Below are 24,516 nucleotides of genomic sequence, written 5' to 3' on the forward strand. Positions count from 1 at the left end.
AATAGCACTTGTTGCTTGATTGACCCACGGAATTGGTCATGCTGGTAAAGTGTACTCACTCAATTAAATTTATTGCATTGTATGTTTGTGCCTTAATCGTTTGAGCTGAAACATCTTTGTAAATTTCCACAACTTTTGTAGAAGTTTTAAAAAATTGCGGGCTTACAATCAGATTTGCCAAAAGTTTTGAGATTTGGAATGAAACCTGTTTAGATTGGCGTTATTTAAGTCAAAATTCCCATTTAAAATTAGTGTTCATACTTAAACCTCGACCTAGCTTACCTTCAAGTCCAGATCTCGCACCAGATGCTTTCCGAAGGAGGTTCCTCCTGTTTTCTGGATGTGCAAAAACACCATCACATCGTGGGCATTCATGTCGAACTGGAAGTCATCGTTGAGGACCTCCTCGTAGCTGAGCCCCGGATTGGCCAGCAAATTTTGCTGCACCGGTTTGCCCAGATTGTCATGTTCGTAGCCGGTGATAAGTTCCTGGTTGCTTATCACTTCGCGCCGCGAGAGGGCGCACACCTGGAGAAAAAAACGCAAAAAAAGTTCATTATTAGTGCGAGTAAAGTGAGGGAACAATACGCAACGTGGTGCTAGGAAAAATATGGAGATATAATTTTTTTTCTGCTATTAACCATTTTAAGGGATTGTCACATAGTATTACTATGACTTTTCTAATACAGACTGTTTTCTAACAGAAGGCTGGAGCTTCCCAAGTAACACACTTGTCACAGAAAAGTCACAGCGGTGCAAGTTATCGTTGCGCAAAAGTCACTGTTACTTACTTCTAACAGATAAACACTTGCTTGCTAAAAGTAAGTCACAGTGACTTCTGCGCAACAAAATCTTGCGCCGCCGTGACTCTTCTGTGACAAGTGTGCAACTTGGGTAGAAAATGACTATTGTGAATTGAATTTGGAGAATATGCCATAGTTTAAGAGCCACAGCTGGCAAGTCACAGTACAGGTAACGCAATTGAACCTGTACCATTGTGACGTAGGTAGTTCAGATCCATAGTACCCACTGGTAACGGCAACTGAATCGTGAATAGGGCCCAAATAGCGCCGATATGGACAACGTGGAAATATCCAGTCCAGGAGGTATCTTCCATCTACGAGGGCTTCGTGATCACCAAGGTCAACGGTGTTTTTTTTTGAAGCTGCTAAGCGCCTTCGTGGTAATCGATCGAGCAGTCCACGCAGATGCTGGGTTGTATGACGGCCGTGCTGAGGTGGCGAAGGCCGATGGAAATAGCGGGTGACTTCAATGCCAGGGCAATGAAATAGGGAAGCCATTTCACGAATCAGCTGCGTCAGAGGCACTGGCCATGATCGATATCGATCTGGCTAATGTTTAACCGGAACTGAGCGTAGTCGATCATCGAAGTTAGGCAATAATTTACTCAATTCATTCATTCATTTATTTAGTATTACATCAAATTCAAGATAAAACCGAATCAACAATATTTCTCCATAATACATGCACGGTTCGTGGCTGCCGCGCTCCATCCTCGGTCGCGCCCGATGCTCGCCAAGTCACGCTCCACCTGATCCGCCCATCCTGCTCTCTGCGCTCCACGCCTTCTTGTGCCAACCGGATCACTTGTAAACACCAGTTTTGCAGGGTTGTTGTCCGGCATTCTTGCAACATGCCCTGCCCACCGTATCCTTCCGGCTTTGGCCACCTTCTGGATGCTGAGTTCGCCGTAAAGTGCAGCGAGCTCGTGGATCATCCTTCTCCGCCACACACCGTTCTTCTGCACACCGCCGAAGATCGTCCTTAGCACGCGTCGCTCGAAAACTCCGAGTGCTTGCAGGTCCTCCTCGAGCATGCCCAAGTAACATTTTCAGAGCTTACTTGATTTATTTTAGTTTTATGAGACGTTTATAGCAGCCATCTACAATACCATTGGTGAAGTTTTTATTGAATAGTATAAGCGTTCTTGAAAGCAGCAACAAAATTGTCGTAAAAGTAACAAACCCAGCAACTTATTTGATTTATAACAGATTTTATTGTGGTTGTCAAGAGTACTTTAAAATATCCCTTGAAAGAGCAATCACTGTTCTGAAGGCATGCTCGCGGATGCACTGTGCCTTATTAGGTGGCCAACACTAACATAATCTTAACCATGGCTAAAATCCATAAGTTATTTGATTCATTCATTTATTTAAAATATACCGTTTTATAATTTCCATCTCATCAAAATAGTATTACAATATTATATGATCAATTGTAATAAATAGTCTAAATTATTCCGTTAAACTTTTTTGGCCATCCATTGTGGACCACAGTGAAATGTCATCCATGACCGATTTGAGCGCCATCTCAAAAAAAATAGCAAAAACCTCATATGGTTTTATTGTGAGTTCAATATGGTGAAGGCACGATCGATTACACAGCGCAACATTTTTTTGTCTCAAGAGCAAACTTATGTGTCTCCGAAAGATTTTGGGCCGCTGAATCCGAATCCGGGCTCAGATTTGCTCCAACACGTCACAATTTTGAGCTATACCTCAATTTATAGGGCAAAATATGCGATTTTGGGCTTTTTTGACTGCATGCCATTAAGGACAGACTTGTTAGAATCCCAAAATGGCCGCCACAATGGCCGACTTTGGCACCTACTCACGATTTTGAGGGCACAAATGTCTGCGTAAATAAAACTATCGCACCTGAGCATTTTATTTTAAGCTAATAACAAGTGAGCAAGAACAGAATAATAAAATGCATTATTGTTTCAAACTTGCTTCTTGAGTTTTGTGCATCTGAAGTTTTGATGCAATGTTGAAGCGGGATTTTAAGACGTTTGTCCTTAAGCATGGAAATATATTTTTTAAGCAATCAAAAGGTTAATTGGTCAATTAACATCTAAATTATCGGCTCATGCAAAATATTTCGTTTTACCTAATCAAATTTGAAAGATTTAAGCATTTTATGTTAGTATGAAAACTTGCATGCAACTTTTGGAGGGTGACTTGTATGGGAAATATCGTACCTAACATAAATCGCTTAAAACTATCAAATCCGATTTGGTAAAACGAAATATTTTGCATAAGTCGTTCATTTAGATTTTAATTGACCAATTAACCTTTTGATTAGTTAAAAAAAATATGTCCATGCTCAATAACTTGCAGTCAAAGAAGCCCAAAATCGCATATTTTGCCCTATAAATTTAGGTATAGCTCAAAACTGTGACGTGTTGGAGCAAATCTGAGCCCGGATTCGGATTCAGCTGCCAAAAATCTGTCAGAGACATATAAGTTTGCTCTTGAGACAGACCAAAAGTAAATTTTTGTTACGCTGTGTTACACTTATTGTTGTTCTGACGAAGAGATATTAGGTTTATTGTCAAATGCGCTGTTTTCGTAGCAAGCTGCTGCTGTCATATTGAAATATGGATTTTTTCCCGGGCGGTTCATATACAGAGACGAACCAGCCAAGGGCTGAAAGTCTCTTTAATAAAGATATTAATTAATTAATTAATTCCCGGGCGGTATTAATTTGGAAATCAAAAATTTCAACTAAATAATACATGATTATATGCTTAACACGGCATACTAGCAGAAAATGCTTATTCGGAAAGGTAATCTTTTCACAAATGGTTATATATTTCACTAATTTTTTAAATTAAATTTACATCAAAACAGCACTTTTCGGGAGGCGCGTTGATTTTCTGCAGTCATAATCACCATGTTTGCGGTAAAATTGTCTTTGCACATAATTTGGTGTCCCGGAAATCAACGCGAAGTCACTTATAATTACGTTAATTTACTTGATATAATCGCTGGAAAAAGATGCCATGACGATTGCGATGTCAACATTGATTTGTTTTCTTCCTCTCGCACTAGTGAATGAATACTGGCTGGCTGTCAAAGTTCACGAGCAAATGTAGGCTTTATTGTGATCTTATTGTTGATCTAAATGTACCTTTGAAAACCTATATAAGTGTGGTCCACTTGGTTGAAAGGCGCTCTTATAGCGGTTGTCAGAAAGTTTTGATGGAATCCGTAGTTTTATTGGCAGTTTGATGAAAACTGATAATAGAGCAGAATAAAACTTGAAATGTTACTTGGGTGGTCCATGTTTCGTGCCCGTAGAGGATTACCGGTCTTAGTAGCGTTTTGTACATGGCGCATTTGGTGCGTGGGTAAATTTTTTTCGACCGCAGTTTCTTCTGGAGCCCGTAGTAGGCCCGACTTCCGCTGATGATGCGCCTCCGAATTTCACGGCTCACGTTGTTGTCAGCCGTCAGTAAGGATCCGAGTAAGGACACCTCGAAAGTATCCCCGTCTATCGTAGCATTACTACCCAGACGGATCCAGAGGTTTTCGGTTCCGCCTACCAGCATGTACTTTGTCTCAGCTGCATTCACCACCAGTCCGACCTTTGCTGCTTCGCGTTTCAGGCGGGTGTACAGCTCTGCCACCGTTCCAAATGTTCTGGCAATAATGTCCATGTCGTCCGCAAAGCATACAAATTGTCCGGATTTTGTGAAAATCGTTCCCCGGCTGTTGAGCCAGGCTCGTCGCATCACACCTTCCAGAGCGATGTTGAAGAGTAGGCATGAGAGTCCATCACCTTGTCGCAGTCCTCGGCGAGATTCGAATGAACTAGATAGTTCACCCGAAACCCTTACGCAGTTTTGCACACCGTCCATCGTTGCTTTAATCAGTCTAGCCAGCTTCCCAGGAAAGCCGTTTTTGTCCATGATTCACCATAGCTCTGCGCGGTCGATACTGTCGTATGCCGCTTTGAAGTCGATGAACAGGTGATGCGTTGGGACCTGGTATTTACGGAATTTCTGGAGGATTTGCCGTACGGTAAAGATCTGGTCCGTTGTCGCCCGGCCGTCGATGAAGCCGGCTTGATAACTTCCCACGAACTCATTTGTTTTAAGTGACAGAAGACGGAAGATGATCTGGGATAGCACTTTGTAGGCAGCATTCAAAATAGTGATCGCCCTGAAGTTCTCACATTCCAAATGGTCGCCTTTCTTGTGAATGGGGCAGATTACCCCTTCCTTCCACTCCTCCGGTAGCTGTTCGGTTTCCCAGATTCTGACTATCAGCCGGTGCAGACAGGTGGCCAACTTTTCTGGGCCCATCTTGATGAGTTCAGCTGCGATACCATCCTTACCAGCTGCTTTGTTAGTTTTGAGCTTGTGAATGGCATCCTTAACTTCCCTCAGCGTGGGAGTTGGTTCATTTCCGTCCTCCGCTGCACTGGCATCGTCGTTTCTTCCGTTGCCGTGGGCTCCCGTGCCTACGTTCTCCACGCCGTTCAGGTGTTGATCGAAGTGCTGCTTCCACCTTTCGATCACCTCACGTCCGTCCGTCAAGAGGCCTCCGTCTTTATCCCTGCATATTTCGGCTCGCGGCACGAAGCCGTTGCGGGATGCGTTGAGCTTCTGATAGAACTTCCGTGTTTCTTGGGAACGGCACAGCAGTTCCATTTCTTCACACTCCGCTTCTTCCAGGCGGCGCTTTTTCTCCCGAAAGAGACGGGTCTGCTGCTTCCGCTTCTGTCTGTATCGCTCCACATTATGTCGGGTTCCATGCTGCAGCATTACCGCCCGCGCTGCATCCTTCTCCTCCAGAACCGCTCTGCACTTCTCGTCGAACCAATCGTTTCGTCGACCCCGTTCTACGTACCCGATAGTGCTCTCGGCTGCGTTGTTGATGACTGCTTTCACTGTACTCCAGCAGTCATCTAGAGGGGCCTCATCGAGCTCGCCCTCGTCTGGCAACGCGGTCTCGAGATTATGCGCGTATGCTGAGGCGACATCCGATTGCTTCAGTCGCTCTAGGCTGTACCGTGGTGGTCGCCGGTATCGTACATTGTTGATGACGGAGAGTTTTGGGCGCAGTTTGACCATCACCAGATAGTGGTCGGAGTCGATGTTGGCGCCACGATGGGTCCTTACGTCGATAATGTCGGAGAAGTGCCGTCCGTCAATCAGAACGTGGTTGATTTGAGATTCCGTTTGCTGTGGTGATCTCCAGGTGTAACGATAAGGGAGGCTGTGTTGGAAAAAGGTGCTACGTATGGTCATATTTTTGGAGGCGGCGAAATCAATGAGCCGTAGGCCGTTTTCGTTCGTCTGCTGGTGGGCGCTGAACTTACCAATCGTCGGTCTGAATTCCTCCTCCTGGCCTACCTGAGCGTTCAAATCACCTATGATGATCTTGACGTCGTGGCTTGGGCAGCGATCGTACTCGCGTTCGAGCTGCGCGTAAAATGCGTCCTTGTCATCATCTGTACTTCCGCAGTGTGGGCTGTGCACGTTTATTATGCTGAAGTTGAAGAATCGGCCCTTGATCCTCAACCTGCACATTCTTTCGTCGATCGGCCACCAACCGATCACGCGCCTCTGCATATCACCCATCACGATGAAAGCTGTTCCCAGCTCGCGTGTGTGGCCGCAGGTCTGGTAGATGGTATGATTACCTATAAACGTCACACCATGGATCCTGTCCAACACACCTCCTGCAGCGCTACGATGCCGAACCCGCGGTCCTTCAGTAGATCGGCGAGTATGCGGGTGCTCCCAATGAAATTGAGAGATCGGCAGTTCCACGTACCGAGTTTCCAATCGCAAGTCCTTTTTGTTCGCTGGGGTCGTTGTCGTTGGTCTCGGTTCGTATTATTCTGTTGCTGATTTTCCGCTACAATGGTTTTGTTACGGCTGGCCCGTAGGGCCTGACATCAACCCCCTACTTTCCGGAGGACCATAGTGCACAGTTGAGCTTAGAGTCCTTCCCTGGCACTCGGACGTAGATCAGCCGCCCCTAACATTGGAATAAGATGCTGTTGTGAGCCGCTCCTCCTGGAGAACAGGCGCTCAGGTTTGCCGAAGCAAACCCCCCCACACTGGGGCAGAACTGAAAATACATGGAAAAAACCTCTAGCTCGTCGAGATGTCGAGATACTCATTTGGTGTCTTCAGAGAAAATATTTCTATGGACATGGTCGATATTCTGAGCGGTAGTCAATTTTTCTTACGTTATTCGCATAAAAGTCCTATAAGTCATTTTGGCCAAATTACATTTTAGCAATATGGTGACTTCGGCAAAGTTGTTCGGCTATTTATGCTGAAAAAGTTTACTGAAGACGTCAAATTTCCAAAGCCTACTATTCTTGAGATATTGACCGATTCATAAAATACCTATCTAAAATCGATTTTTTTTTTTATTAAAATGCATTTTTTAACAAATTTAATGTCCGTTTTCGAGTTATAATAATGAAAAATACTAAAATAAAACAAATATCGGGGAAATTAGTTGAAAAAAAAAATAGAAATATAGAAAGTTCCCGAAAATCACGCAAAATGTATATAGGACGTTCTTGCAGTCGGGCAAGTTCAGGCAAGTTTTTTCATCGGCAATCACCTAAAAAATACATTAGCTTTTATGTAAAAAATTTTCACAGACATTATATTTAATGATTTTTTCTAAATTGAATTCTAAGTTTACTGTTTTGGGCAAATTAGTACAAAATTAATGTTCATAAAATACTACGTTTTAAGATGCCAAGTGAACCATAAAAAGTATAGATACAATCTAGTCATACATTTAGTTGTTTCGAATCTCCAAACAAATTGTAAAACACAAAAATGTCCCAAATGCCGCCAATAAACGCATTCCTTGATTTTATCATTCGTTAATGATTTATTCACACGAAATGTATTGGCGTGATGATTCAACGACTGTTTTACAATACATCCAGATTTTGTAGAGATCTAGACATATGTTTGCTTCTTGTGATGGCCACTAATTTGAAAGACAGCTAAATAATAGAGGAATCAAATATCAAAGAATAGTTACTTACTGGTATATTTCTGATGAATTGTTATTAGTTTTGCTTAGTACGCAAAATCTTTAAATATTTAATACGTACGACTAGGTAAAAATAATTGAAAAGCTTTTGAGTTTTTTGATCATTGAATACATTCATTTATGCTTATAACTCTCCACTTTTTTTAATATCTGTATTAAATAAGATAATAATCATACAATCAAAAAATATTCATGATGTGTGACTGTATAACGCATTTACCAATGATAAAACCAAAGCATACTTACAATTTGTTTGGAGATTAGAAACAACTAAACCTGTGACTGAGTTGCATCCATACTTTTCATGGTTCACTTGGCATCTTAAAACGTAGTATTTTATGACCATAAATTTTGTACTAATTTACCCAAAACACTAAACTTCAAACCCAATTTAGAAAAAATCATTAAATATCATGTCTGTGAAATTTTTTTTACATGAAAGCTAATGTATTTTTCAGGTGATTGACGATGAAAAAACTTGCCCGAACTTGCCCGACTGCAAGAACGTCCTATATACATTTTGCGTGATTTTCGGGAACTTTCTATATAAAATCAATCCATATTTATTTTTTCCCAACTAATTTCCCCGATGTATGTTTTATTTTAGTATTTTTCATTATTATAACTCGAAAACGGACATTAAATTTGTTTAAAAACGTATTTTAACGAAAAAATCGATTTTAGGTAGGTATTTTATGAATCGGTCAATATCTCAAGAATAGTAGGCTTTGGAAATTTGACGTCTTTAGCAAACTTTTTCAACATAAATAGCCGAACAACTTTGCCGAAGACACCATATCGCTAAAATGCAATTTGGCCAAAATGACTTATAGGACTTTTATGCGAATAACGCAAGAAAAATTACCTACCGCTCAGAATATCGACCATGTCCATAGAAATATTTTCTCTGAAGATACCAAATGAGTATCTCGACATCTCGTCGAGCTAGAGGTTTTTTCCGTGTATTTTCAATCCTGCCCCAGTGTGCCCCCCTTCCCTGTCAGCCTACGACCAAAGTTCCCACCGGGGTTGGTTACTCGATCTTCCCTAAGGTTGCTCATAGTTTCCGGCCGGTACCGCGTGGAGGTAGGGATAGGAGTTGCTGGGCAGAGGCTAGTGGATCACAATGGGATCTGAATTGCGCAGCATACCCAGCCTTTACCGTGCCATCAGGACCTATCGTGGCGGTCACTACTATATGTGGTTGAGAAGGGTGAACAATGAGCTCGCTGCCCTTTTACGATCAACTCAACACCCCGAAGGTAGCTAATGTGTAAAAAGATACGGCAGACCATGTTGCGAGAACGCCGTACAACAACGCTGCAAAGTTGGCGATCACATCAGATCCGGTTGGCACAAGAAAGAGTATAACACAGAGAGCACCGTGGGGGATCAGGTGGAGCGTGATCGGGCGAGCGTTGGACTTAACCAAGGTTGGAAAGCTGCGGCTTGAAATTGTTGAGTCCATCTTATCATAAATAATGTTAAAGAAAACAAATTAAAATGAAGTGATATGGTTTGCATCTGCACTTTGTAATTGTATTCTCCACTTATATATTTTTTATTCGTTTACTGGCAAGAACATTAATTGGTTTCGAGTTAATGGATCACTAAAATAACTAAAACGGCCGCTATGGAATGAACAGATAGCGCCACCGTAGCCTTGTGTGTTTGACGTAACTCGATTGCTGTCACAATGCTAATGCCCATATACAGTGGCGTCTTTGTTTACATGCGGTGAATACTAGCAAAGTTTGCTTCATTGATCCATTCAGACATGAAACACATAGTTATGAAGCTGGCGCAAATTTTGAACTTCTTTTATGTTCAATATTTGAGGTATAATGGCGATCGTATAGAGGATAATGGATTTCAACTATTACAAACATTTCTAGAATAATCGGAACATAAAATTACAGAGCACATACCTGATCCGGGCAGAAGTATCCAAACCCGATGATACCGGCAATGGTGAGAAACAAACAGATTATCACAATGGGACGGAGCCGCCTGCGGGGCTCCATTTTTTTAATTTCGTACACTCCACTCGATAGTAGCAATGTCAGATCACTATCTACTTTGACCGAAACACTCTTTTTCATATCCAACGACGGTATCATTACTTTTTTCATTGGAGCTGTTGTTCTGCGTTATTCACTGTTGTAACTAAAGAATAACTACACCGAAATGGAAAAGTCACCAAAATATGCTCCTTCGCCTTCCCGCAAGACCCACTATAACGATATGTGCAGGAAGGTGGATATGTGTATTCTGTTTTGATTCTCTCGCGTTCTGTAACCTTCCGCTGATGGGCTACATAATCATTATTCAATCAACGCACTACGCTCTCGCCATAAGCACTGCATACGCGGCGCACCGACTATTCAACTAGAGCCCCAGTGGGCATAGCAACACATAAATCACCAAAATTGATTCCTTTCAGCATTTCACACTTTCATGCACTACATCAGACGCTTCCTGTACCGTTTGGAGATTTCTACAGCCGTATATCGATTTTTGATTCTGGGAACTTGACAAACACTTGTCCCATCGCATCGCTTCGAAACGGAGAGCTCTGTTAAGGAACATCAGATTCCATTTTCCGCAGATGACCTTCGCGTAAGCGCAGTGCCGTACCTACTCTGCCGTTCAGACTATTGAACCGAAAGTTTTTAGTTTTTGGTAATCACTTTCACTACACTAGCCAGAAGTCTACAAACCGAACTAACATCGCAGCAGTTTGCTAAAATTAGAGTGCGTTCCCGAAAAATTCACTTCCTCATCCTAATGATCCGCTAAATGATGTGAGAACATTCTTCGATGAATGGTAAAAATAGTTTGTTCCTCTTCAAAGCAATCTCAATGAAATTCGGCACTGTCTAGACTAGAGAAGGCCTTCCAATTGAATGGCTTTCTTTGCATTCATGAAATTTCGTTCATGCCATTTCGATTGTTGCGGATGCTTTACGCTGATACTTTCATATGATAAAGGAAAATTTAAAATTGTTTGGCTTAATACACGCTCAAAACCAAAGAACAGAAGCACTACTCTTTTCTAATGTTTATCAATATGTCACCATCGAGTAAAAATGCTAAATTGCCCCGAGAGATGCTCTTGCACCATGTTGTGTTTTCTTCAGCACTTATTTTGCACTGACTTGAGTGGACCATTTGCCTTTGTGTGAATGTCTGACTGCTTGTATCAATGGTTAGCCGCTACTATACTACAGCTTGATGTGCACTGTGCATGTGTAGATACACATACATTGCATGTGTTTCTGTGTTAACATCACTCTAGGATAGCTGTCATTAATATGTTTGACAGCTGCATTACCTTAAGGAGCTGCCCTGTTGGAAAGCTAAACGTAACATCATGCGTTATGGTTGTGCACACCGCAAAGACATCTAGTGTGTGATAGCTGAAACTGTTCTCTACCTTCCCTTAAATCTTCCAAATAGAAATGAAACTCATAAAATAAGGCTGACACAAATTTTGATTTTCTCTAATATACCCCCCCCCCTCTTGGAAAATTTTGGTCGGAATTCGAAATTGTTAGGGGGACACAAATAAATTATACAAAAATTTAAAAAATTTGGACCGAAATTAGAGTTTTCGAGAAAATTTCTTCACAAATCCGATGAGTTTTACAATTTTTGCCTAATTGTTTGGGTAACTTTTCAGCAAATACATGTATTATTCATTATCCACCCCCTTGACGAGTATAATGAAAAGTAGCTGTATAATGTTCATTATGCAACTCATTTAAATTGCATTATGAACATTATGCAACTCAAATGAGTTGCATAATGGAAAAATCATTGCATAAAATTTTGTATGGAGCTCATTGCAAAACTCGATTTTTTTCAATACTCTTCGCAAATGTAAGACTCTTCTTAAAAAAAATCAACTTTTTGCAACTCGTTACATAATAGTTATTTATGCAACAAGTTCCCATCCCATGGGTCCCCATCCCATAGTAATTCCCATACAAACCTATTTTGCTCTTGGGCCACCATTAAATCACCACCAAAATGGCTGAAAATTTGACAGGACTCTAGTTTTGCACCAAGGATTGTTATGAACATATGGGAGCTTTGATTTTTTAACTGCCCTAGGCAGGATGCACCCAAAGAAAACGCCAAGGCACATCACAAAATTGGGGCAAGACGCACGGTCGAGTTAATAACTATTTTCTTTTCTTGAAGAAAATGTACGTTTTCTATGGTTTTAGGGCGAATGATAGCTCAATTTCGTTTTCGATAACTTACAGTGCTCCAATGAAGCTGATTACGACTTGTTTCCTAGAGGTGCGTTGTGTGCAAAGCTGGTAGTGCAGCCAAGGCACTGTTGTTCTTTTGACTTCAGCTAGATTGAGGAGGTATGGAACGAGCGTCTGTTTTTCAAGGAGGTGCGGCTCATACAGCGTCTGCTCTGGCATTCAACGGCTAGAGGATGAAATACTCCTGAGCGTGTCATGGGACGTCATAGTCTTGGAGAAATGAGCGAAAACGGCGAGCTGTTAGCAGAGTATTGTGGCAACAATGACCTGGGAACTCGCTCTTTTTTCATCGACCGCATAAAGTCACGTGGGTCTGTCGTAATCTGCATCAGTCGAAAATGGAGACGGAGCCTTCTAGATGTCCAGAATAAACGCAGTGCTGATACCGTGTCTTACCATCACTTTATAATCGACGAGATCCGACTACGCATTGCTCGGATCCAGCGGCAGGAGGAAAGACTAGGACGACAATTCAACATACGCCGACTAGAAGTTCCAGCTATGAAGAGATCTCGTTTCTTGACGAACTAGGAACCCAAGCAGCAGATGTTCCGGAAAGTGGCAACGTAGAAGAGCAATGGACGACCATCAAGAATACCTTTATTGAAACCAGCGAGAATAACCTGGGTGAGTTGCGCACTCAGCGAAAAGAGTGAATCACTGGTAAAACCTGGCGGAAGATTGGGATAGATTATGTTAAGGGGATTTTCGGCTTCCAGTCTTCGCGTAATCATAAACGGATTTATGCTCTACACTTGACGTTTCGGCTACATGTATTGAGCCTTTTTCAAAGGATAGATAATCACTCCGTTCAATCGTGAGTTATAATGTGTTAAACATAGTCGGACGTCATCCATTCAGTGGTTGAGTTCGATCGTTGGCGCACTTTTCAAATCTACCGGTTCACTTATTTTGGGTTTTGTTTTACCTCCTACACTCTTGCTCTTGCCGGTCACTTTCGCGCCAATTTCTGATTCTTCCCTTCGAAAAAGTCTCGATATATGTAGCCGAAACGTCAGGTGTAGAGCATAAATCCGTTCATGATTACGCGAAGACTGGAAGCCGAAAATCCCCGTAACTTACCACAATCACAGTCGATCCCCATACAGATTGGGATAGAGCTTGCTAGAACCAGAGCAGCTAAATATGAGTCCCATTAACGGCATTCGGTTCAACGATTCTCAGACATGCAGAATTAGCTCAATGACCTAGCCGAACGCAGATCTATGGAGAATCTAATCATCAACGTCAGCAAGACCAAATCGTTAGACCATTCGGCGCCAGTTGTGTTTTACGTCGGCTGGGTCTAGGAGCTAAGCCTTAAATACCGATGCCTAGGAAGTCAGCCACCACATCTGGGACCCTACATATCGAACCTATCAACACATGGGGCGGGACCTACGGCTTTACTTCCTATCCGAGGAAAGGCGTGATCACGGATTTTATGTTCCAGAAAATCCCATCGGCGTTGACGGGAATTGAACCCCAACTGACTGGGGTGAGAGGCAACCACGCTTACCACTACACCACCGACGCCGACGCTGTTAAGAGTGTACGAAATAGGTATTAGAAAATCCAATCAGATCAGTCAAAATTCGAATTGATTTCTCTGACATTCATGCACTCCACAAAAACACATGTGTGATGAACAAATTTGGATTTAAATTATGAAAAGAAATCCACGTGCTCCGGTAGGAATCGAACCCACGACTCCCAATTCGCTTGACGGGCAATTCGCTATGCCCAGTACGTACGGAGCCACTTGACCACCCAGTCAACCACTGGCTGACAACCAGTGATCGTATAAGATGTTGAATGAGATGTTAAAGTGGAGGCGATATGCATACATTTTACATGCGCCTAAATGGAGGCGTGCACGCAATTGGCTCCACTTTATCATCTTATACCATATCTTAAACGATTACTGGTTGTCCGGGCATCTCCTCCCCAGAAGGCACAGAACTGAACTTGATTCCACTAATGCACATGGTTTGTTCCTTTTCACAATTCACATCTCCTTCGGATGGAATTAAATGAACATCTACGTTGTGTGCAATGTGCATGAATATCAGAGCGGGAGAGGAATTATTTCGAAAATTGCCGTGAGCTTCGAAGGAAAAAAAACCCAACCAACCACATACCGTAAATCATTGTATGGTATAAATCGTATATTTTTATGAATTTAATCAAAATTGTATATCTATATGCGTATTTGTTGACAATGAATGTGTTGTATAATCGAATGCTAAGGAAAGAATTTATGTTCCATGAAAATGTGCAATGTTACCCATAAATAATTGGAAACGTTCCATACTTTATAGAATCTCATTAAAAGTGAAACTTTGCACCACTGAAATGTTCCATAATAAAATATAAATGCAAATGCTACATAAAAAAATAAAATTTTACCCATAGCAAATTGAATATTGCTCCAAAGAAAAAATAAATGCTCCATAAATATTATCAAACTGCACCATACAAAATATGGATTGCTCCATGAAAAACTTAAAATTCTCCATAAATAGCATATTGTCATAATTAAGTTCGGCAGTGCTAAATTATACTAAGGTTCACCGGGGCAAGTTGAAACGAGTGGGGTAAGATTAAACAGCAGGTTAACATGATGATTTTTAATGATGATGAACAGTATGATTGCCATAGTTTTTGATTCAAACAATCTTTTAGCGAAGATCCAAATTTAATTGAAATCTATTTTAAAACTTTGCGTTTCATCTTGCCCTGGTGTACCTTACTTTAGTGGTGCAAATGTTTAAAGTTATAGCGAAATTTTATTTTCTTATAGAGCAATTCATAGTTTTTATGGTGCAGTTTGATAATACTTATGGAGCATAAATCTATTTTCTATGGTGCAATTATAATTTTTTTATGATGCAAATTAACTTTTCTTTGGAGCGCTTTTGGAATGTATATATTACACTCATTCGAACAACAAGGAGATCAAGAAAGTCAACAGGAATCTGATCTGGGACCAGGTCAAGGCTAAAACGAGCAGACGCCCATAATGAAGATCTTTTACGTTGGCCCTGTGCACCCCCGGAGGTGCTCAAGATACATGAGCGAATGAGTGGTAAGCGCACACGTATTCAGCAAGACCACGCTGATGATGAAGGGTTCGATTCCCGGTTGGTTCAGGAAGTTTTCGTTAAGAAAATAATATTGACTATGCCCAAAGAAGTCGAATGAGGCACGTTACAAACAGGCGCGGAACAGGCAGAACTCAGTATTCCGGATGAAGAAGCGCCAGCAGGAAGAACGAGATCGCGAAGCGATGGAAGAGCTTTACCGCGCTAAGGACATACGAAAGCTCTACGAGAAGCTGAACCGCTCGCGCAAAGGCTCTGTGCCACAAGCCGACATGTGCCGAGATAATCACGGGATTATTCTCACGAGCGAGCGTGAGGTGGTCGAGAGGTGGCGGCAGCATTACGATGAGCACCTCAATGGCGACGTTGCAAGTACCGAAGGTGGCGTGGTAACAGATCTAGGAGTATGTGCACAGGACGAAAGACTTCCGGCCCCTGACCTCCAAGAGATTGAGGAGGAGGTTGGCCGGTTGAAAAACAACAAAGCCGCTGGAGCATATCAACTACCAAGCGAGCTTCTAAAATACGGTGGTAAAGCACTGGTGAGAGCACTACACTGGGTCTTTACCAAGATTTGGGAGGAGGAAGTATTATCGGAGGAATGGATGGAAGGTATCGTGTGTCCCATCTACAAAAAGGGCGACAAGTTGGATTGCGGGAACTATCGCGCGATCACACTACTGAGCGCTGCCTACAAGATACTCTCTCAAATTTTATGCCGCCGTCTATCACCGATTGCAAGAGAGTTCGTGGGGCAATATCAGGCTGGATTTATGGGCGAACGCGCTACAACGGACCAGATGTTCGCCATCCGCCAGGTGTTGCAGAAATGCCGCGAATACAACGTGCCCACACACCACTTGTTCATCGATTTAAAATCGGCGTATGATACAATCGATCGAGGCAGCTATGGCAGATTATGCACGAATACGGATTCCCGGATAAACTGATACGATTGATCAAGGCAACGATGGATCGAGTGATGTGCATAGTTCGAGTATCAGGGACACTCTCGAGTCCCTTCGCAGAGGGTTACGGCAAGGTGATGGTCTTTCGTGCTTGCTGTTCAACATTGCTTTAGAGGGTGTAATTAGGAGAGCGGGGATAAACAAGAGTAGAAAGATTTTCACGAAGTCTGTTCAGCTGCTTGGTTTCGCTGATGATATTGATATTATTGCTCGTAAATTTGAGACGATGTCGAAAACGTACATCCGACTAAAGAGTGAAGCCAAGCGAATCGGATTAGTCATTAATGTGTCGAAGACAAAGTACATGATGGCAAAGGGCTCCAGGGAGGAATCACCGCGCCCGCCACCCCGACGGTGATGAAATCAAGACGGTTGCAGAATTCGTGTACTTGGGCTCACTGGTGACCGCCGACAACGACACCAGCAGAGCAATTCAGAGGCGCATGGTGACAGGAAATCGTGCTTACTTTGGACTCCACAAAACTCTACTATCGAATAAAGTTCGCCGTACCACGAAGTTAACTATCTACAAAACGCTGATTAGACCGGTCGTCCTCTATGGGCACGAAACATGGACCCTACGTGCAGAGGACCAACGCGTCCTTGGCGTTTTCGAACGGAAGGTGTTGCGTACCATCTACGGCGGAGTGCAGATGGAAGACGGGACTTGGAGAAGGCGAATGAACCACGAGTTGCATCAGCTGCTAAGAGAACCAACCATCGTCCATACCGCGAAAATCGGGAGGCTACGGTGGGTGGGTAACGTCATCAGGATGTCGGATAGCAACCCGACTAAAATGGTTCTCGAGAGTCATCCGACCGGTACAAGAAGACGTGGAGCGCAGCGAGCTAGGTGGGCCGATCAAGTGGAGGACGGTCTGCGGACCCTACGCAGAGTGCGGAACTGGAGACAAACATCCATGGAACGAATGGCATGGAGGCGGCTACTATGTACAGCAGAGGCCACCTCGGCCTTAGCCTGATCGGTAAGGTAAGGTAAGACTAGAGGTATGTACCAGCTGTGAAGGGATTGTTTGTTGAAGAACTTGTAACCCGAGAAGCGGATGTTCCGGAAAGTGGCAACGTAGAAGAGCAATGGATGATCATCAAGAATACCTTTATTAAAACCAGCGTGAATAACCTGGGTGAGCTGCGCACTCAGCAAATAGAGTGGATCACTGACGAAACCCGGCTGAAGATTGAAGAGCGTAGGGAAGCAAATGCCGCGATAGATCTAGCTAGAACCAGAGCAGCTAAATACGAGTCTCATTAACAGTATTCGGCTCAACGACACTCTGACATGCAGAATAAACTCAACAAGCTGGCCGAACGCAGATCTACTGCGAGTCTAATCATCAACGTTAGCAAGACCAAATCGTTAAATGTCAACACGGACAACCCTTCAACTTCACAGTTTAGCTGGGCAAGCAGTGGAAAAGGTTGAAAACTTTCAATACCCCAACTAACATTTATTGTGAATGTAAACGTCAGCAAAGCGTCCTCAATACGGCTTGATGCTGAGTTACTGTGTTGTACATATGGACGGAAGCTTCTATGCAAGCCCTATACCAATGAATCTGGCGAACTTAATCCACATGTATATGCTGTGCGAGCAGCTTTTATGCCACGAAGTCATAGCTCTTTTCTCGGCCCCTATATAACCACTAACTGAATAACATCTTGAGAAGGCGCTTTTTCAGCCTTTTCGCAGTTGTTAAATAATAGTTATACGGCTAAACGATTAAATTTAATATAACCTAATTACCGTGACGCAATACATGTGGAACTGGAATTATCACTTTTAAAATTGAATAATTAAAATACTTGCCGCTACTTGGAATTGAACGTCCGATCTCCGTATCCACTGGTCCCGATGATGTCCTCGCTGCCACACCGCTATATATAAATAGCATAGAAAATAGCCGCTTTTGTTTTACTCCAGACAAGGCTTCATAATTGTGCCACAAGAAACCTTACCCAACTTCATCTTGCTGCAAAAGCTTGTGAAACGTCAAACGCAATAATGTTTACATTGAACAAGCTGTGTGGTTGCGCCAACAGATTCTTCTTCACAGCTTCTAGCTGAAAGAGTGTTCTTTAAACGGCTACGAAGCGCTGCTGTTTTGTGTTTTGGCAACATTACAAAGCATACTGTATAAAAGCAGCTGTTTTAGTGGCTGGGAATCTTACTCGATTTGCACATCTCCCGGCAAATCTTCCGACATTGAATTAAAGTGCAATAAAAACAACCCAAATAATTTCACAGCACTGAGATGGATAACTGTAAAGAAATTGTGTAGTAGCTATATATTCCGCTTGAAGTTTGTTTTGACAATAATGTTTACATCCGACAAGCAGTGTTGGTAAACCAAGTTTCTTTATTATAGCTTCTAGTTGTAATGAAATCGCATAACGGCTTTTAAAGCGCTGCTGGTTTGGGGATTTGTCAGTATAACGAATTGTACTGTATAGTAGCAGATGTTTTGTTAGTGGGGACTCCTATTCGATTTGTTCAAGTTTTCACATCTTCCGGGAAATCTCCCGGAGTTGTAATAGAGTGGAGTGAAGGTAGCCCCAGTGACAAGCAATGGATTTCTGAAAACCGAGTTTGGTAGCTGTATGGTGCTTGTTTTACGGTCGTGTATTAGCTTATGATTTATATTTGACTAGCTTTCCTTTTATTCAGCGTTGACTGCTTTTATTTGATGGTTACACAACAGAAAGCAAATGATTGAAGCTTATAGCGCTGAAAATGTTAGTTGGGACCTTGGCAGCCAGTGCGCTTCAGATGGTGGTACCTAGATCGACATAAGAACACGGATCAAGAAAGCTAGGGCTGCTTTTGCGAGTATACTTTTAAATATGTATACAGAAATCCAATCCAATCAGTCAACGTAACATAATTCGAATTTATTGTTCTGATATTCATGCATACAACAAAAACAGATGTTTGAAGAACAAATAAAGAAATCCACGTGCTCCGGTGGGAATCGAACCCACGACCCCCAATTCGTTGGACGGGCGCTTCCTTCCTCCGAAGCTCACGACAATTTTCGAAATAATTCCTCTCCGCTCTGACATTAATGTGTACTAGGCCTGTCCAGCTTTTCAAAAATGTTCTCTGATTCTCAAGTCCACCCCCATATTTTGATTGACATCCTAGAAGAAGTAACTGGTCAAAATTTCAGCAAAATCCATTGAAATTAAGAGGTGCATCAAATCAATTTTGTGTTTTTCGACTATTTTTGAACTTCAAAAAATCATAACTACACTAAAACTTGTCAAAACTTAATTCTTTTGGCAGAAATTGAAAGCTATACTTGTTTGCTACAACTTCTCCGAACAACGTGTGCCAACAAAATTGAAGGAAACATGTGTAATTATCACATTTGTAATCAGAAAAACCTTGAAAAGTTGATTTTTGGATAGATTTCGTTCTGGAACACCCTAATATACGTTATAAGTTGGATTTTTCAAAACGGCATCATATTCTCCAATGTTTTTTGGTTATTTGCTTCTTTGACACCAACGCTGTAGGAGTTGAGCAAAAATTACTAAAATTCGTGAAAGCCAAATGTGGCCTAAAAACTAGCTTTTCGGGTGCAATCTTGCTTGATTTTTTGAAGTTCAAAAATAGTCAAAAAACACAAAATTGATTTGATGCACCTCTTAATTTCAATGCATTTGGCTGAAATTTTGACCAGTTACTTCTTCTAGGATGCCAATCAAAATATGGGGGTGGACTTGAGAATCAGAGAACATTTTTGAAAAGCTGGACAGGCCTAATGTGTACATTGCACAAAACAGAGCCGTGTTGTTCATTTAATTCCATCCGAAGGAGATTTGGATTGTGAAAAGAACAAACCATGTGCATTAGTGGAATCGAGTTCAGTTCTGTGCTTTCAGGGGACGGAGATGATCATGTGGCTCCGTAGCTTGGAGGAAGTTTCGAAAATCAAAGGTGCTCTGGAGGAACCATGGAAAATATAGGGTAAAATTCTATACTTCAAAAGCAATGACTTTTTCTTTCAATAATTAACTGCAGCATGTACAATAGTTTCTATGAGAGATGTATTTGTTCATTTTTTTCCAGTGTATTCCTTTACAGTTATTATGTACAACTTTAAGTTGTTATATTTGATCAATATTACAAATTGTGGCGTAGAACCTCTCAGTTGAAGTACTGATACTCTCTGATGCTAGTACATACAAGTATATAACAATATGGATTGATTGTTACACAGAAATAGTGTTGCCGTTTAAATAATTCGATTTGAGGATGAACAACTTTACATTACAGTACATTAGAATCAAACTTGGTTTGAAAGGAGAAGGAATGGTTCAGAAGAACATACAAGGTTGCCAGATTTGTGCTTCCTTTCACTGGTTTAACACCTACGGAACCGAATTCCAAGTCACAGTCGTTCGAGTAATACCAACAACGCGTTTGAATAGTACCAACACTACAATCCGAAACGTCCTCTCGTATTGCTTTTAGCTAAATGACGCATTTGCCAACCTAATAACAAATTGGAATACAGTTTAGTCTCTGGAAAGCCAACATTGATTTTAGCTCATTTGTAATCACTATTGATTGACGTTTAACGTATATATACGAGTAATAATAGTTGTATACCTATCTCTGTATATTATAGTTTTAAGCTCTTATTTGCTGATTTCTCAAAGTGACCTTTAGTAGAATGTCACGAATCGTTTACTCGAGTAGGTTCGTTTGGCGTAGTCCTAAAAAAACTTATAAATACATCTAACGGTAGCGGCATGCACAGCAATACGGGGTAACCAATGCAATTTTGACCATAATGCTTCGAGGATATTATTTCTTTTTTTTTAATAAATATTGTACCAAAATTTTGATTTCTAAATGACCCAGTGAATCAGGTTTACATGAGAATAACAATGGATCAGAAAAAAAGAATCAGAATCAACAACAACAAAAATCGTTGATTGCTAAAACTTTGTGAGATTTGTAACCGTTACTAGTTTCCGAAAGTCACAGTAACATTTTTGAGGCAACGATGATGATAATGACGAAAACCTTATAACAAAAAGACGTTCGAAGTCAATAGTAATATTAAATCCAATCTTATCGGAAAATCAATTGATAAATATACTGATGAATTGAATGGTTACCCGTAACCTCTACAAAATCACAAAAGTCAGTCTCTCGAATGGCTTCCCAAACGCTGGATTTCGCCATTTTTATCCATTCGGTCACAAAACAACGGAAATCGAGCCGAACGATTTACCTTTGGGTTGGACGAAAACTATTTACACCTCGTAACTTAATCCTAAAGGAGAGTTGAAGATTTACGCACATTCTTAACTAATGAGGAAGTTAGACAAATAAATTACAATCATAGCTCAGAGCTTGAGTCGAGTGAAATAAATTAATTCTGAAGTGGAAAGTATCCTAAAACCGCACAAAATACGTCTACACATCGTTATCAGCGATGAACTGTGCCGAGCAGCGATTGTCATTGTGTTCCTTGAGTTGTCCTTTCCAGAAGATGAGTCCCAAAATGACGAGCAGTGCCATCACTACTATCGCTATGATTACCAGTCCCACAAGATCCAGCTCAGGATCTTCAACAGCAGTGACCTGCGCTGGCGAGAGCTCCATTCCTAACTCCAGCGGTCGCTCTAAATTACCGGACGTGATTTGGCACCGATAACGACCGTAGTGGTGCTGCTGAATTTTCGGTATCGACAGATAGGACCCGATGATCTGACCGTCCTCCCTACGGTAGAAGAGAATCGTTAGTTTGGCTTGTGCTCGTAAACAGCAGTAGTAGATTAACCACACTCACCTAGACACGTTCAACTGATTCGCGTCCACAATGGAGGCGGGCTTGTCGTCGAGCATCTGCATCCACACGATTTTATTGGTCGCATCCGGCAGATCGAGCTTTCCCACAAACGCCTCGCAGTAGAATCGCGCCGTCTCGCCCAGGTTTATGATCACATCTTTCGGTTTAAACGTCGGCAGCGGGTAGTCCGGTTTGTCTTCTGCGGAAGGAGAAGAGAAAAGTGTGAGGGATGGTTTTGCTATTGTTAGGATAGTGGCTGGAGATGGTAGTTCAGTGAAGTGTTTCGACCGTTGGGCTTGATTTGAGTGAAGATTTGACGTGACGTTTCAATTGCAAAACGGGGGGACGTTATTTGGTTGAAGGTCAGTGGTATAGTTTTTGATAGGAAGTGAGAACAATGTGACAACTTTTTCAGACTTCAGGAAACTTGAAATAAATTAAATAAGGTATGTTGAATGAATTATTAGGGAGCCATAACATTCCAAATGAGTGAGAAAGAGAACTTTCCAAGCCTCATGAACCAATTTAGGCAACAAAACAACGCTGAAAATCAATCCAATTAAAGATTTCATAATTGTAAATAGAAGTGCTACGAGTACCTAACCGTTAAAAGCAGATCTTTGAACAGAGGAAGTTTACCGGTATATATATCGAATTTCAGTGTGAATTGATCACTCATGATCAATGATTTTGTATGATTTCCAACATGAAAGCGTACAACTGAACATTGGTAGTTACTCTTCAGTGTTTTAAAATGATTATATTTACAAGGGATTGGGATATTCAGACCAAGTATATGAAAATGTAAGGTTCTCTAGTCTTCTATCTTTCAAATATCCCGGTCGGTATACTGGTTTGTCATGCTCAATTCGCCTCATAATATTAAACGTAGCAATTATTGATAACGTAAGAAAAATAAAATATACAGAAGAACATATGAGGATTTCGAAAATTTCACCGCAATTTAGCTAACAAATGAAAGAATAGGTTGCGTGCCTTTGGTATTTTTCTCAGTTTCTGTTACATGTTTGCTGCCAATCGCTTTTCAATATTAGTTTTGGCTACGATGATTTGATTAGATACTTTGGATATGGTCAGGAGAGAGACATTTACAAAACTAATGCATTTCATCGATTCTAACGGAAGTGGTGCAAGATTCCATATTCCATGGAATAATATCGTCGGTTTCCTGCAATAGGTGCACAACTCAAAATTTGTCATTTTTTAGATTTTGATGGCAAATAATGAAAAACTATGTAAACTTTCATCTCACAAAGACCCGTTTCAAAATTCGTTGAGAAACGCAAGAGTTTAGCATTTTTACCAATTTTCCGCAATAAAGGCACAACTCAAAATCAGTCAACTTTTTCAATAGTCGTTGAAAAATAGTACTCAAAAATTCATGAAACTGATAGTCTTGCAGTTCCTTTCCATAATACAACAATCAAAATTCGTTCACTTTTGTCAAATGATGAGAGAAATAAGTGAACTTGCAGAAGGTGCTTCAAGATTGCCAATATTTTCAAACGCGTATTCTGAAAATTAACATTTTTAGTTGTGCCCCTATTGCAGGAAACCGACAATATGCCAATAAACACGGATTGCAAAAAAAAACATGCGCCTCCATGTGTTTCTTAGTCTCCTTGAAAACACCTCGATAACAAAAACACCAGAAAACTTTGCAATAATTTTCTGTGCTGATCTTGGCATCGTTTCCCAATATGAATAATTATGTCCATTCCAGTTCTACCCAAATTCTCCGACAACATTCATGTCCTTTAAGGTAATTACGTCCAGACTGCTTCAATAACTTAGGCTGGTATGGGGGGGGGGGCTTCCCCACAAAATATTACTTAAAAAAGAAGATGTGAAGTAGTACAAGTTCATCTCTTGATTTGAACTTTTAATTACAATCTACTTAAAAGATGGATATGATATGTCGTAATTCATATTGGAGAGACTGCAGCTAACTGTCGACCTACATTAGGGTGGCTCAAGCTTGTATGGCAAAACCACATGTCAAAAAGTTCGATGGGCCCCCTTCTCATTTCGTTCTATATGACGCCACGATGCTCTGGCCAAATTTTCAGCTAAATCCGTTAACATTAGGGCGGTGCTAAACTCGTTTGAAGTTTGTATGAGAGTTTATGTGGGAAAACATCGTTTTTTGCAGTTTTCTTCTGAGGGGTTCCAATTTCCCTTAAATCACGTAATCAATCCTATAGAAATATAGCCTGGGATATGCCGAAAAACTTTGTCGAAGACCGCTACGTGATCAGATACTTGCGAATAAAGCTATAGCCTAGACAATACGGGCCCATTTAATGAGATTTTATTGCTATTGTTATTCCTTTACATGTTAAATGTTAAGCACCACCAGATGGTCTGCGTGTAATATCTTTTCCTACAAGCTTCGGATGACTTTGCGGTCTTCGACAAAGTTTTTCAGCACATATGAGACTATAGTTCAATACAATCGGTTATGTGTTTTAAGT

The 24,516-nt window shown here is 41.3% G+C and overlaps 2 protein-coding genes across 4 annotated transcripts in view; both read right to left on the bottom strand.

The window, feature by feature from the left end:
- The window catches only part of LOC109398937 (heparan-sulfate 6-O-sulfotransferase 2), a 69,854-nt gene extending 58,809 nt beyond the window's left edge, over window positions 1-11,045 (bottom strand). The window contains exons 1-2 of the mRNA XM_019671395.3: window positions 9,770-11,045; window positions 283-528 (exon numbers count right to left, since the gene is read on the bottom strand). Coding sequence (XP_019526940.2) covers window positions 283-528; window positions 9,770-9,973 — 450 coding nt within the window. The 5' untranslated portion in view covers window positions 9,974-11,045. The remainder of the gene's footprint in view (window positions 1-282; window positions 529-9,769) is intronic.
- Window positions 11,046-20,242: 9,197 nt separating this feature from the next.
- LOC109403731 (interleukin-1 receptor accessory protein-like 1) overlaps window positions 20,243-24,516 on the bottom strand; it is a 101,017-nt gene continuing 96,743 nt past the window's right edge. For all 3 annotated transcript variants that reach the window (XM_019676598.3, XM_029862679.2, XM_029862680.2), the window contains 2 exons: window positions 22,022-22,220; window positions 20,243-21,952 (listed from right to left, as the gene is read on the bottom strand). In XM_019676598.3, coding sequence (XP_019532143.2) covers window positions 21,646-21,952; window positions 22,022-22,220 — 506 coding nt within the window. In that variant the 3' untranslated portion in view covers window positions 20,243-21,645. The remainder of the gene's footprint in view (window positions 21,953-22,021; window positions 22,221-24,516) is intronic.

The sequence above is a fragment of the Aedes albopictus genome, chromosome 3 (genome assembly GCF_035046485.1).
Source record: "Aedes albopictus strain Foshan chromosome 3, AalbF5, whole genome shotgun sequence".
In the NCBI taxonomy this organism is placed as follows: domain Eukaryota; kingdom Metazoa; phylum Arthropoda; class Insecta; order Diptera; family Culicidae; genus Aedes; species Aedes albopictus.